The sequence below is a fragment of the Indicator indicator genome, chromosome 1, assembly GCF_027791375.1.
Source record: "Indicator indicator isolate 239-I01 chromosome 1, UM_Iind_1.1, whole genome shotgun sequence".
Classification (NCBI taxonomy): domain Eukaryota; kingdom Metazoa; phylum Chordata; class Aves; order Piciformes; family Indicatoridae; genus Indicator; species Indicator indicator.
This window is the reverse complement of record NC_072010.1, coordinates 22,293,135-22,308,827: the sequence shown is the minus strand read 5'-3', so window position 1 is coordinate 22,308,827 and position 15,693 is coordinate 22,293,135. Positions and strand designations below refer to the sequence as shown.

The window sequence follows — 15,693 nt, the reverse complement described above, 5'->3', positions numbered from 1 at the left end:
GTAAATGCAGAGTTTGTCGGGAGGTACTGTAAAAGGTGGCAGAAGGGGTATCTTATCTTTTCTTCAGCTTTCTAATGGACTCTAGGGATTGTTCAGAGGATGTGCTGGAAAAATTATTTCAGAGGTAAAAGAATTTAAAAAGGGCATTTATGGAAAGTATATGGAAGACCAGATGGTTGATGGGATGTTTGATTCTATCAATAAAAGCTCTAAATGGAAAATTCAGCTTAGACATGAAAGGATTCCTACTTAAATATTTCCTACTGATGCACTAAATCAGCAGGAAATATTTAAGATATGTGGTAAGATGAAAATGATAGTAATATGATGTCCCATGGACAATCGGGAACAGCAAATCTGACTTGTTCTTACCCCTACAGTGCAGTAGTGCAAACTATTCAAATCTACATGCTTCACAAATTAAACTTTATCCAATGAGTGTGAAATAATGAGCATTTTTAAATTTGTAGGAGCTATTCTGGTATCTCTTCAGCAGCTTATTAGACTTCTAAAGGAGAAAGTTTGGTTATTTAGTGTCTTGCAATGGATCTGTGTATTTTGGAGAAATCCTAGTTACTGGTGTGATCCAGTGCAACAAATAAAAGTTGTCAGAGCTGCTGGTTTATTTGAGCTGAGAGGAACTCTAGTGCTGCATAAAGTCAGTGTTCTAAGCAGATCTAAGTTCTTGCAGGTCTCTTGTTAATGTTTTTGGATCTGTGGTTCAACAGCCAAGCCTTAGGGAGCATGTGGTGATTTTGTGCCAACTATCCTGGCTGCCAGTTTAAGATACAAATTACAAATTACTGGTCTTTCTTACCATCTTCTACCATTATTTTGTGGCAGACTTCACAAGCATTTAATTAGACAGTGCAGTGCTTGCATCTTTTGGCAAACGTGTTTCTGAGGCAGTGCTAACTGTAAGGTGAGGGGAGAGGAAGGTGTATGCTGGCCAGGTTGGCAGAAGAGCAGAGCGCTGAAGAAGCAGAAATAGAAAGTGAAGTATTGGTGTTCAGTAGGTGGGTAGGGACATGGGAACAAGGTCTTGGGTGTCCTCTAAATAAGGGGTGTATTACTGCAATTGAATGAGAGATAGGAATTAAGGTAATAATGATGGTAAGACCAGCATTTATTGTAACATATCCCCTTTTTTGCTTTGTCTATAAACATCCACAAATGATTGGAAACTTTTTTTTTAAATATTTTAAATTTTGAAATAATAAAGATTCATGTTTGAGATAGAAAAGAAATGTGAACCAATGAAAATGTTTGTCATTTGTTTGTTTTCAAACTATCTTCCATTGCTTACTGACTTTCTGAATTTGCTTGAAGAAACACTTTTATGATTAAGCTTGCTTTTATTTCCTGCCCACAGGTACATTTAGTACATACGTACTAAATGAACTGAATTTTGTTAGCTGTTCTGAGTTTTCTGTTGCTTCATATTTTGGCGATCTCTCACTGCATGTTTGCCACTCTAATTAATCATCAGACTGTTCCTTTTTAAAATTGGAATGTTATGAGATTTCTAATTTGCTGTCCTTTCATCTTTTGACACTTTTAGAAAATATAGCGTTTTTCCCATGTGGTTTATTTTAAATAACTTTCTAAACATTTTAATGTAGTTCTCTGTATGACTGTTTCTAATTCTAAACTCACAAATAGCTTACAATATTGAATGTTTTGACATGAACAGCAGTGTAATTTCACCTGCTTCCTTTAAGGAAAAAAGCACTGATTTTCCTCCTAAGTTCATTGACTTACTTGATTTGGACCACAAAGTTAATATAAGCATTTCCCTAGCTTAAATAAAAATAATTTTCTCACTTTTTAATACAGAGATATTAAGACTTCTTAATATCTTGTTAAAAATATACATTTTAGTCATCCTTTGTGTGTGTGTTGGGTATTTAGAAAGTAGTTCTTCTTGTATTATTAATTTAAAATAAAGGAAAACACTTTAAAGTTTTGTGATTAAATTGCATAGTGCTCTTGTTTGTCATTGCAATTAGAGAGCAAAAAGAAGTCTCTTCTCTGTTATTCCTAAGATGTAAAAACTTTTTGTTGTTGTTCTATATTGAAAGATCCTGCTCTTAAAATATCTCTAAATGCTGTATATCTCTTGTTCCTATATAACACTCTCCTCATCACATTACAGTCTTAAAACTTGCTATTCATACATGATACTGTATTTTTATATAAAGTAAATATGAACGTTATTTTCACATTATACAGAATGTGTGTAGTGGATGTGGGTATGTGCTCCATTTGCAGGTTGAATGACTGCAGCTTCGAGGTTGGATTACATGCTAGAGGCCTTATGAAGATTTTTCTTACGCTTTCAGTGTTAGATAATAGGTTTCATTGGAGGAGAGCAGCATAAAATTAGAGTGACTATATCCACTGACAGCTCATGATGCCTTCACAGAAGTGATGGGGGAGGTTTCATAGAATCATAGGATGGCCTAGGCTGGAAGAGACCTTAGAGATCATTTAATCAAACCTCCATGCTGTGGGCAAGGACACCTCTCAGGTAGTCCAGGTTACCCAAGGCCCCATCCAACCTGGCCTTGAACATTTCCAGGGAGGGGGCATCCATAACCTCTCTGGAAGATCCATTCCAAGTCTCACCACCCTCCTACTGAAGAATTTCTTCTGAAGATCCAATCTAAACCTGTTCTCCTTCAATTTAAATCCATTTCCCCTTGTCTTATCGGTGGACACTTGTAAAAAGTCCCTTTCCAGCCTTCCTGTAGGTTCCTTTCAGGCAAGGTCCCCCCAGAGTCTTCTTGAGGCTGAACCATCCTGGTTCCCTTAGTCTATCCTCACAGTAGAGGTGTTCCAGTCCCTGGATCATCTTTGTGGACCTCCTTTGGGCTTGTTCCAACAGATCTATGTCCCTCTTATGGTGGGGACAACAAACAGAACTGGATAAAATATTCAAGGTGGGGGTCTCACAAGAGCAGAGTAGAGGGGGAGAATCAACTCTCTTGATCTGCTGGCCATATTTCTCCTGATGCATCCGAGGATACGGTTGGCCTTCTGGGCTTCATGAGCGCACTGCTGGCTCACATTGACCTTCTCATCTATTAAAACCCCCAAGGCCTTCTCTTCAGGGCTGCTCTCAACCCACTCTGTACCCAGTTTATATTTCTTTGCCATGTTGGAGTGAGCTGGAGGCGGCATCAGTGATCACAAGACTCTAGTGCTAAGGGCTGGAAGGAATCTGGGGAAGAGGGAGCATCTCAGTGTCCTGGTAAAAAAAGGTGCTATGGATGCTTTTCTAACTGCCCCATTCAGTGTCTGACTCCTTGAAATTATGCGTGTCTAAATTGTGCATTCTTTTGCTTTCAGTCTTGACGTGAAACTACCCCCTGTGCCTAAACACATGTGCCTGAACAAGGCATGTTTTAGTATTTTAAAAAAACTAGCAAGTGGCAATCCTGTTTCCCTGAAATGAGAACTGAACTTTAGGAGCAGATCAAAGCAGTTATTTCTAAGTTTGATCACAACTAGCAAGTTTTTTTCAAGAATTCAATTTCTGAAGTATGTGAGAAGATATTTTTACTTGGGAATATTTTGGGAGCTGTGACATTAGTGGTGTTTGAACATTTTAAGCCACATAAGTGTGAAATATTACTAATAAATTGAATTTCACTAGTGGAACAAAATTATATAGCATTGTTCAAATTTACCTATTTTTTTTTCGTGCATTTACATACAATATTGTGGTAGTTTGAGGCCTTTAAGGAAAAAAAAAAAACAGAGTTGATTCCTCCAGGAGGACCAGAAAGGTCTGGAGATGGACTAGAAGATTGTAATTTTGTTATTCACTCCCATAATCCTGCTATGTCTTTATAAACTGGCAACAAGGCCAACTCGGTCTCTTTTCTCCCTCCTTTTGGCTCTTTGGAGGCAGTCCCTTATCTGGTAACAATATGGGACTACGCCTGTTTGTGGCCTTCAGACGCCTGACTAATTTTCCCTGTGCAATCTTGGTCTGCTTAGGCCTAATGGAAGGGAGGCAACAGGAGCAGGGAGAAAAGCAGCACTGAGATTTGTGGTTTAGTCTGGCTGGGGGAAGGTTTTTGGTTTTTTTTCATGTATCCTGTATATGTATTAGGTGTTAAGGATTCATGTATTCTGTATTTTCCTGTATATTTTTGAATATAATTCTGTATTTATCTCCAATTCAATGAGGGCATCTTTATTTTACTTCTTTTGGGAGTAAAATTATTTCTGTCTGCTCTTTAAACTAAGACAAATATACCTATGAATCCTTTGCAAAACAGAAATAATGCTTCATTATCTTAAAGTCAAGAAGAAATGACTTGAAGAAAATTTACCCCTGTTTGTGCATTCTGTTTTACTTTGGATTTAATTTTACCTCTCTACAGTAACAAAATGCAAGCTAATAGATCTCTCTTATTTTGTAGTTCGGGAATACGTGCTACTGCAATTCAGTTCTTCAGGCACTTTACTTCTGTCGACCATTTCGAGACAAAGTCTTAGCATACAAGAGTCAACCAAGAAAAAAGGAAAATCTGCTTACATGCTTAGCTGATCTCTTCTACAGTATAGCCACTCAGAAGAAAAAAGTTGGAGTAATACCTCCCAAGAAATTTATAACAAGATTACGAAAAGAAAATGGTAATTTTCTTTTTTTTTTTTTCCTTGCATAATAATAATAACATCAATTTGATTTAATTTGAGGTTGACATGGTGGAATGCCTACGTAATTGTTACACATAGAATGTGTTCTTTGTGCTGCAGTTTAAAGAACAGGTGACCCTACAGTAAGGATGTAACCCTAGACCCGTTTTGGGAGAGAATGTTTGTCTCTCTTAATGTGGAATCAAGTGTATTATCAGTGTTTGCTTATGACATTGCTTGCTAATTTTGCCTCTCTGTGAATTGTATTTTTCACTGTAAAATTTTTGTTCTGTGTTCAAAAAAACATTACTCTCTGAGTGCAGGATCAGTCTTCCAATATGGGTGTGGAGAAAGGATGTTAAGACTTTTTCTGCAAGAATCTATCTTAAAAATACACGTTTTAAAATTAATGTAGGATTTAGGCAATATTTAGCTTCACCTACCTTTTAAAGGATCAATGAATTTTAAAATTACCAAGTAGTTTTTGCTACTTTTTAAACATGCAATTGATATCCTAAATTTCAAGAGATTTCCAGAGATTTTTAACATTTGGTGTTTCTTGTCTGCAGGTTTCATTGGTCAAAATGTTTTAGAAAATAATTTGATGTTCAAATGCAAATGAAAAATTGTAGTCCGCTACTGAATTTGGATACGCATTTATAAAAACATAAGTTTTTTCTAAAAAAATAGCCACGAGTTTTAAATAAGCTATGAGCTACCATATTTAACACTGCTGCAATAGACATGTTCATATTGTTGTAATCTCTCCAAGACAGTATATGCAGACTAAAAATGTGTTTGAATGTTATGACAACCATCTCTGTAGTAAAAACAAGAAATAAAATATTGACATTCCTAATTTGAAATGATCTTTCCAGCAAAGATATATTATGAGTTGTCATAATATTGTAAGACAAAAACCTTTCAGGTAATGTACAGTTTCTCACCTGTGCAGAACAGAAAACTGTCATTCACTTCTTTGGGAAGAATACATATGCTTATATGTTGATGCATTTACAGATATAGTTCGTTATGTCAGTGAATGGTAACTAAAATGTGGAGAATGGTTCAAATGGAAAGCACAAAGTAAACCACAGGAGCCATTAAGTTCTTTTTGGAATGTGTTCTTTTTAATGTTTAGTTGTGTCATAACACTAAAATTCTAAGCAGAAGGTGGCAGTTGGAGAATCTTCATTAGAGAAGTTGGATGTGAAAGCTGAACTCTCCTTGGCTTTTTGGGTCTCTTCTAAAGATGATGTTCTCACCTTTTCTACAAATAAATGGCTACATGTTCAGGCAGCAATTACATGAACATCATACATGCCAATAAGCACTTATTGTAAAGGTATATAATTTTGAGCTTTAAAGAAGAGTTAGTTAAAGAATCAAGTAGGTATGCAACACCTATCTAGATGCTGTTCCAGTCAGTATCTAGCTATGCCAGGGTGATGACTGAGAACATAATTTAATGTATTCCGGACTGCAATGCTGCTATTACATTTTTATTCTCAGCATCTGAATACAACATATATGTATTATGAATAATAACCTTAAAGCTTAACTGGTTGGGAAGCAGCTTCTGGCTGGAAGTCATCTGAACGTATACTGTTATGTTTGCTTAAATTTATTCTACTTATAAAATGAACAATATATAAGTTCCATTCTGTTGTGCTTCATGCTAATTTACTGACTGGAAGGACATGGATCTGATGGAGCAGGTCCAGAGGAGGGCCACGAAAATGGTCTGGGGGTTGGAGCACCTCTGCTACAAGGACAGGCCAAGAAAGCTGGGCCTGGAGGAGGCTCCAGGGAGACCTAATAGCAACCTTCCAGTACCTAAAGGGGGCCTACAGGAAGGATGGAGAGAGACTGTTTACAAAGGCCTGCAGTGACAGGACAAGGGGCAATGGCTTCAAACTAGAGAAGGGCAGATTTAGATTGGATGTTAGGAAGAAGTTCTTTACTATGAGGGTGGTGGAATACTGGAGCAAGCTGCCCAGGGCAGTGGTTGAGGCCCCTTTCCTGGAGATATTCAGGGTGAGGCTTGACGAGGCCCTGGGCAACCTGATCTAGTTGAGGATGCCCGTGCTGACTGTGGGGAGGTGAGAGTAGATGGCCTTCGGAAGTCCCTTCCAAGCCAGACCATTCTGTGATTCTATGACTGGGTAAATAGCCCTGAGAGGGATGTGACGGAATGCCACAAAGAACCTCTGAAGTGTTTTACCTCGGGGCTTTTGTTCCACCTTGATTTACTTGTTTAAATAAAGACCTTACAGGTTGCTAGATTCAGAGTTGAACTTATTCTTACTTCTCAAAAATAGTGTTCATTAAATAAACTACTTGGTTCATACTCTTGGCTAACCTAATGCACTACTTAACTTTTCCAAATTATCTAGATTAGCATCAAATTCACCCTACTTTGCTAACAACTGTTTCTTTTTTTTTTTTCCTCCTTCCTGTTTGAAATTTACTCCTGGATGCCATCATGTGAATGATACGAAAGCTTCCATGTAGTCCTTGCGTGCACTTTAAAACTTAAGCTTCACTAAGTATCTTTTTCGTTCATCTTTCCAGTTGTGAGAGCTATCCCTCCACTGAAGGCCAGTCTCTTGGCATGTTCTTGGACTACAAGCAAATTGCAGGTTATAATTAATTGAAGGAATTCACATTAAAATGCTTGTATGATACTAGCTAGTGATAGAGAATGCTTTTTAAATTGGAATATAAATTTCCTTGTAACAATTCCTAGTCAGAGAAAGAACTATTAATAAATCCAATTCAATGCCTTTACCTTTTTTTTAGTCCCATTCTAATGTGAGGGTTTCACAGAATTGTCAGGGTTGGAAGGGACCTCAAGGATCATCTAGTTCTAACCCCCCCTGCCATGGGCACATATACTTTCCACTAGATCAGGTTGCCCAGAGCCACATCCAGCCTGGTCTTAAAAACTTCCAGGGATGGGGCTTCCACCACCTCTTTGGGCAGCATGTTCCAGTTTGTAGCAGTAGAGATTTTTTCAGGGTGATGTCCAGGTTGCAATAAGTTATGTTTTCAGGGTGGTAACAATTTGAACATAAACAAGAAAGTAATAGACTTGTACAGAAGAGTGTTCAACCATGTGCTTCAATCTGTATCATTGCTGTACATCAGAAATCTGTCAGAGAAACTATTCCCCTTCCACTGAATTAATCCTAAAACTATTAAGCTTAGAAATGTTGACAAACTAAGGACATGAAGCAAGAATCATAGTGCATCCATTATTATCTATCCAACAAGTTCACCAGTAACAAAGGTGCCGTGTATGCCAATCTCCAGAAACAATCTCCAGATATTGAAAGGCAAATCAATTTAGTACTTGAAGCCTGTTTGCTCCTGTTGTGCCTAGAACTTCAGGCTAATTTGATGTGGCTTCTGCAAATGCTACTTTACTTAAAGAGCTTTGAGAAAGAAAATAGGTTATTTTAAAAAAAGCAGGTTTTGGTTTTAATTTTCATTGCTAATCTTGATGACATTGCATTTGTGACAGAGAAGTAGTGGACTTAAAATCCTAAAAGTGAAAATAAAACAATGTTTTGAGCATTTATTGTTCATGTTCTTCTTGCATCAGAGCATATAGCAAATGAAACAAATTCTCAGTTCATTTCTGGAGAATACCAGCATCTAATGCCATTTGAGGTACCCTGTGTTGTCCAAGATATTGACAGAAGCTCGGTAGAAATAGCATTACCTCTGTAGGAGATCCACATCATTGTGGATTGACATCTGGAGGCTGAATGGGGTGAACATTTCAAGTTTTCATCCTGTGTATAGGTAGTTGAATCATGCCCTTGTTTTCTTGTAGAATGGTTCACTCCAGTTAATTCTAATCAGCTGAGAGATTTCTGTGAATGTAAGCTGACTTTCCTTCCTCTCTTCTCACCCCCTATATTTTTGGCTTAGTTCACGAAATACATGTTTTTGGGTTGGTGTGTTGTGTATGCTGTCATGAACACTTCAAGACGTGAATTAAAACACTGGCTTTGAAATTTAACTTCTTTTAAAACCCTTTTTGTAGTATAGCACTAACTGATTAAGTAAAAAGTTTTCCTTTGTTTTTTCTCATAGAGCTTTTTGATAACTACATGCAGCAAGATGCACACGAATTCTTGAACTACCTATTAAATACAATTGCGGATATCTTGCAAGAGGAAAGAAAACAAGAGAAGCAAAACGGTCGCCTACTGAATGGCAATATTGACAATGAAAATAACAGCCCACCAGACCCAACCTGGGTTCATGAAATCTTTCAGGGAACATTAACTAATGAAACCAGATGTCTTACATGTGAAACTGTAAGTCTGTATATACTTTGTAAAACTAATTCTTCGGGGTTTCAGAACTTCATGTTTGATTATTTATTTGACTCATTTATCAATTGATGTATTCCTAAGACTAATGAAGCCTACTACTTGTGGATGTGAAGTTCTTCTCAAATTTAATGTCTTAATAGGTCTTGCTTAGTGATACGTTCCATAAATACTCTGCATCTGTTTCCACTGATTACTACTTTTTAAATTTAAAGCCACTGAAATCAATATGCTATGATTGACTTTTGGCACTGAGACAGTAGACTGAGATTCTCAAAGAACATAACTTACTGTGCAGGAAAAGTAATCCTTTCCTAGATGTCTGTGGAGAGGCATTCTTCTAGCATTATACTATGAGAAATAAGCTCCTTCTTTGACTAAGCTATGCTAATTTTGTGTTCTAAATAGTTCTACAATAAGAGAATTTTATATTTTTCAGAAAAACTTATAATTGAATTTACCTGCTAGAGAAAGAGAAAAAGCACCACAGTATGAAAATTTCAATAATTCTGTCATGATCCATGCCTTAGATGCTGTAAAAAGCTAAATGACTTTTTTTTTTGTATGGATCTTTATACCTATTATCCTTAATTAGATATGCACATATTTCAGCATGACGTTGGAAAGGAGGAATTAATACGATTAAACCTGGATCTTTCACCTGTAATTTTCTGTCTTCAAGAACATACCTACCTCTCTTTTGTTTCAAAGAAAGTAGGTTTCTAGATTTCAGTAGATGATGGTATTTTGAATAATTTAGGTGCTGATTTCTAGCTACTATATTTCTGTTCCTGGTAGATTTCCCCTCCCTAATTACGATTTCATGGTAACTGTCAATTGCTTCTCTTTTAGTTCATGAGCTGGTATTTTTATTTCTTGAAACATGAATTTAGCTTAGTCTTTGAACATGACAAATATCATTATCTTTCCCCACTTTGGCATAGTGCATTATTGTTGTCAGGATTTTGATCTAGATAACAATCTTTCATATATATATTTTTAATGCTGATATGCTCAGCTTCTTTTGAGGACACACTGTCTTATTAGTCCATCTTTAAGACACAAAAATTAACTGACCAAAGATTTATCCTCAGTCCAGGTATGGGCAGTGGAATATAGGGAATGGAGATACAATTCTTTGACAAAGATTTGTGTTGTGGGTCAAGCCACGCTGTAAAGAGAATAAGTTACAAAAAATATTCTAAGTTTTCTTATGTGCTTTTAATATGATTCCCTGTTAGGATGCTTTCTCCCTTCTTTAACAGAGACAGTCTGATGAAATGAATATTACAAGTTTTTGTGACCAGTTGATTAAAAATTATCTAGAAGTATATTTGTTTTACAGATTTTTCTCAAAATTTAAGGAAAAAATAACAGTAAACCAGAAAATAATGTAGTTGACTTCATCAAGAATAAATTTGAAATGGCTAGGTGTGCACAGTACTGCTACAGTGAAAAATAAGAAATTATATTGGGTCAAAACCACCAAACATATTGATAATGTTTTTCTCCAGCTGGTAGTCTTGTGTTCACTATAGGACATAGAATTCTTTGTCTCAGCTCTGCTCTGGACTGAGAGAAGGAAATACAGAAGATCTCAGTGGTGTCTCTTACAGGAATACTATAGAAGCCTTATCTATGTCTTACCAAGATAAATCATGCCCATTGTTTCAGCTTCATTTAAAAATAGTTTCTGTCTCAGCACAGATGGGAATCTGCAGTTGCAAAAGCTTTTTTGTCAGTGATCTGATTCACATTGCTAGTGAAATTCCAAACTGAGTGTGTCGGTGTGAGCTGAAATTCCCCCCCCACCGACAATAACCAGGCTAGCCCAGTCTGGAAGCAAATGAAAAGCTGTATTTACAAGCAGAGTCTAAAATCTACAATGAAATGCAATGAATATGTACAAATATACAAAATTCACAACATTCACAAATATATACAATCAACAGAAAAAGCACAATCGATCTCCCTTTGCTTCCCCCCAAGGGGACCCTCCCAAAGGGGCCTCCCTCTCCCAGGAGCTTCCCCCCCAGACCCCCCTGGACAGAGAAGCAGAGTTAGTTAAGCAGAAAGTTGTTAACTTAGCTGCCAAGGTCAGTGTGTTATCTTCAGCCAGAAGAGAAGAAGAAACAGCAGCCAGACAGCCCAGCAACTGCCCCCACTGCCGAACGCAGAATGTGCCGAGTGCCTACTTTGTTTTGGGTAATAGTTCTTAAACATTTCTATCTATCCAATGGAAGTGTTTAGAACAATCGTTATTTTGCTTTCTTACACCCAATAGTGACTTATTTACATTCTTTCACTTTCTCTGTTTTGAACTTTGCAAGGAAAAATTAAAAAGACAGTTTCAAACCATCACAGTCCACCCCTTCTAAACAATTCCATTGGCTGCTACTATCATTTATCTAATCTAAAATAATATCTACAACAGTTGGTGAATAAAGACCATAGTCCATTCCGGCTATCTCAGATGTAGATGATTCAAAAGAGTCAAATCACAGGAAAAACAGCAAACAGCTTGTTTCCTCGCAGATGGAGCGAAGGAAGGAACAGGGACTCTCAGGTGACTCAGGGCTCTCAGGGTTCGTGCACCGTAGATCTCATGAACTCTCCTCTTGGGCGTGATGCTGTATCTGCGCAACACTCCGAATTTAACCTCTCTCAGCCAAAGTTAGATTTCTTTGTGGAATACACTGAATTTCACCATTTTCTTGCATCACCCAGTAGGTGTGACCAGGACCTTCAGCAGAAACCACCCCTCGGACAGGTTTGGCCTCTCCTGAAGGAGAAAATACCCAAACCGTTTTGCCTAACAGATTCTTTTCTCTGATAACAGGAACTCTATCACCTTCTTCCTTTCGCAACAAATCTGATTGGGCAGGTCCAGCTCGATTCACTGAACCTCTACTATTCACCAACCAGGTTGCTTGTGCTAAATGTTTCTCCCACTTTTTCAAAGATCCACCCCCCGTGGCTTTGAGAGTGGTTTTCAGCAAACCGTTGTAGCGTTCGATCTTCCCTGCAGCTGGTGCATAGTAGGGAATGTGGAATATCCACTCAATGCCGTGCTCTTTGGCCCAGTTTTTTACAAGATTGTTCTTGAAATGAGTTCCGTTGTCCGACTCAATCCTCTCTGGAGTTCCGTGTCTCCACAGGATTTGTCTTTCCAGACCAAGAATGGTGTTACGTGCAGTTGCATGAGGAACTGGATAAGTTTCCAGCCATCCAGTGCTTGCCTCTACCATAGTCAGCACATACTGCTTACCAGATCGAGAACGAGGTAGAGTGATGTAGTCAATCTGCCAGGCTTCACCATACTTGTACTTGGACCATCGGTCACCGTACCACAAGGGCTTGATCCGCTTTGCCTGCTTAATAGCAGCACAAATGTCACAGTCATGGATGACTTGTGTGATAGCATCCATGGAAATGTCAATGGATCTGTCACGAGCCCATCGGTAGGTTGCATCTCTGCCTTGATGTCCTGACGAGTCATGGGCCCACCGAGCTAAGAACAGCTCACCTCGGTGTTTCCAGTCAAGATCAGGATCAGAGTTTGTGTCCACCTGGAAAACTCTTGCAGCTAGATCTGCCTGATGGTTGTGTTGTTGTTCTTCAGTAGCTTTGCTCTTAGGAATGTGAGCATCGATGTGTCTCACTTTCACTGGGATTCTCTCAATGCGAGCAGCAATGTCTTGCCACAGATCTGCAGCCCAGATTGGCTTTCCTTTCCTCTGCCAGCCATTCTTTTTCCAGTCTTTCAGCCAACCCCACAAGGCATTGGCTACCATCCACGAGTCGGTGTAGAGATAAAGCTTTGGCCATCTCTCACGTTCAGCTATGTTAAGAGCTAGCTGGACAGCTTTTACCTCTGCAAATTGACTGGATTCTCCTTCTCCATCTCTCGCTTCTGCAACTCTGCGCGTTGGGCTCCACACTGCAGATTTCCATCTCCGCTTGTTCCCAACCAGACGACAGGAACCGTCTGTGAACAAAGCATATCTCTTTTCATCATCAGACAGATCACTGTAAGGAGGAGCTTCCTCAGCACGAGTTACTCCCTCCTCTGGAGGTTTTGCACAGCTTGTGCCTTCTGGCCAGTTTGTGATCACCTCCACCAAACCAGGCCTTTCGAGATTTCCCATTCGAGCTCTCTGTGTTATCAGAGCCATCCACTTAGACCAGGTAGCATCTGTTGCATGATGTGGTGAAGAACCTTTGCCTTTGAACATCCAATTCAGAACTGGCAATCTAGGAGCTAGAAGAAGTTGTGACTCAGTTCCGATCACTTCAGAAGCAGCTTTCACTCCTTCATAAGCAGCTAAAATCTCTTTCTCTGTTGGAGTGTAGTTTGCCTCTGAGCCTCTGTAGCCACGACCCCAGAAACCAAGAGGACGTCCTCGTGTCTCCCCTGGAGCTCTTTGCCATAAGCACCAGGTTGGACCATTGTCACTCGCGGCCGTGTACAGAATGTTCTTAATGTCTGGACCAGTTCGGACAGGTCCCAGACCCATCGCTTGGACTACCTCTCGCTTGATCTGGTCAAAGGCTGCTTGTTGCTCAGGACCCCATTGGAAACTGTTTCTCTTTCGAGTCACATCATAGAGAGGTTTCACAATCTGACTGTATCCAGGAATGTGCAGTCTCCAAAATCCCACTATGCCTAGGAAGCGCAGAGTTTCTTTCTTGTTGATGGGATTTGCCATGGTGGAGACTCTGTTTATCACATCCATTGGGATGTGACGGCGACCATCTTGCCACCGCACTCCCAGAAACTGGATTTCTCTGGCAGGTCCTTTCACCTTGTCTCGCTTGATAGCGAAACCAGCTTGCAAGAGAATGTCAAGGATTTTATTACCTTTCTCGAAGACTTCTTCAGCACTCTCACCCCAGACGATGATGTCATCGATGAACTGAATGTGTTCTGGAGCTCCACCTTTCTCCAAAGCATCATGGATCACTGCATGGCAGATGGTTGAACTGTGAATCCACCCCTGGGGCAAACGATTGAATGTGTACTGAATGCCTCTCCAGGTGAAAGCAAACTGAGGCCTGCATTCCTCTGCTATGGGAATAGAGAAGAAAGCATTAGCAATGTCTATGGTAGCATACCATTTGGCCTGCTTGGATTCCAGCTCATATTGGAGTTCCATCATGTCTGGTACAGCTGCACTCATGTGTGGAGTTACTTCATTCAAGGCACGGAAATCAACTGTCAGACGCCACTCTCCATTCTGCTTTCTCACAGGCCAGACTGGACTGTTGAAAGGTGAATGAGTTTTGCTGATGACCTTCTGACTCTCCAACTGACGAATCAAGTTTTGAATGGGCACCAAAGAGTCACGGTTGGTTCTGTATTGTCTGTGATGCACAGTTTGAGAAGCAACCGGCAGCTTTACATCCTCTATCTCATGTTGTCCCACAACTGCAGATTCATCTGAAAGCTCAGGTCTAATGGACAACTTCAATTTTCCTCCATCAATTTCTACAGTTGCTATTCCAAAAGCCCATTTGTAACCCTTAGGGTCTTTAAAACGCCCTTCTCTCAGAAAGTCAATTCCCAAAATACAAGGTGCATTAGGACCTGTTACAATAGTATGTTTCTTCCACTGCTTCCCAGTTAAACTTATATCAACCTCTATCTTAAACAACTCTTGAGATCCACCAGTGACTCCCTGAATAGTTATAGATTCTCCCCCTTGATAATTTGATGGTATTATGGTGCACTGAGCTCCTGTGTCAACCAAGGCCCTGTACTTCTGAAATTTTGAAGTGCCAGGCCACTGGATGTACACATCCCAATAGATTCTGTTATCTCCATTATCCCTTACCTCCCCCTGGCGGAAGGCAGGGCACCCCTAATGGTGGGGATTACATCCACATGTACAGCTGGCACAACGTCCAGCACCAGAATTAGGATCACTGTTGGAGCTATCAGAGTTGTTCTGGGAAACTGAAGAAGCGACAGCTATCCTCCTGGTATTGCTACCTCGGGATCTGCCCCTCTGCAGCTCCCGTAACCTCTTGAAAAGATCAGAAGTTGGTTGACCATCCCATCTGTTCATGTTCTCACCAAACTGATCACGCAGAGTTATCCAGATACTGCCACGTGATTGCCTCTGCTGTCTGTTTTGGTTTGACCTATTCTGGAATGGCCTTCTTGGAGCACGTCTGTTCCTAACAGCTGAAACTTGTATCCATCTGGAGGAAGAGGAATCAGAATCATCCCCCTTCATCAAGTTGGATATGGAGGTTTTAAATTCCTCCTTCAGCTCTTTCATGCAATTCTCAATCTTTCCAGACAAAGTTTCAATGGCTGAAACCAAAGAAGTACGTGCAAGACTATCCTCCAATTGCCTCATTTGGTCAGTGAAATAGCCAACAGTGGGAGGCACTCCACCATAATTTCTTGCCACAATCCTGCTTGCCAGAATAGTAGCATAATTAGGAGGAGCAAGCTTAATGAGCTTTTTGGCAAGGCCTGTTCCAACAGGAATTTCATCAGGATTCAGAGTCTTATGATCTCCATACATTACTTCTCTCACAGCAAACTCTCTCAGATGCTTGATTCCCTCAGCTATTGTGGTCCAAGGCTTAGGGTTCCATGGTAAATCATCTCTGCTGGGGTACCTCAGCGAGACTGCCAGTAGGAGGCGTGCCCACAGAGAAACTTTACCAATGCACTTGCCTAGGT

General features: G+C 39.7%; 1 protein-coding gene across 1 annotated transcript in view; it reads left to right on the top strand.

The window, feature by feature from the left end:
• USP12 (ubiquitin specific peptidase 12) overlaps window positions 1-15,693 on the top strand; it is a 39,999-nt gene that overhangs the window by 13,252 nt on the left and 11,054 nt on the right. The window contains exons 4-5 of the mRNA XM_054390920.1: window positions 4,434-4,647; window positions 8,755-8,981. Coding sequence (XP_054246895.1) covers window positions 4,434-4,647; window positions 8,755-8,981 — 441 coding nt within the window. The remainder of the gene's footprint in view (window positions 1-4,433; window positions 4,648-8,754; window positions 8,982-15,693) is intronic.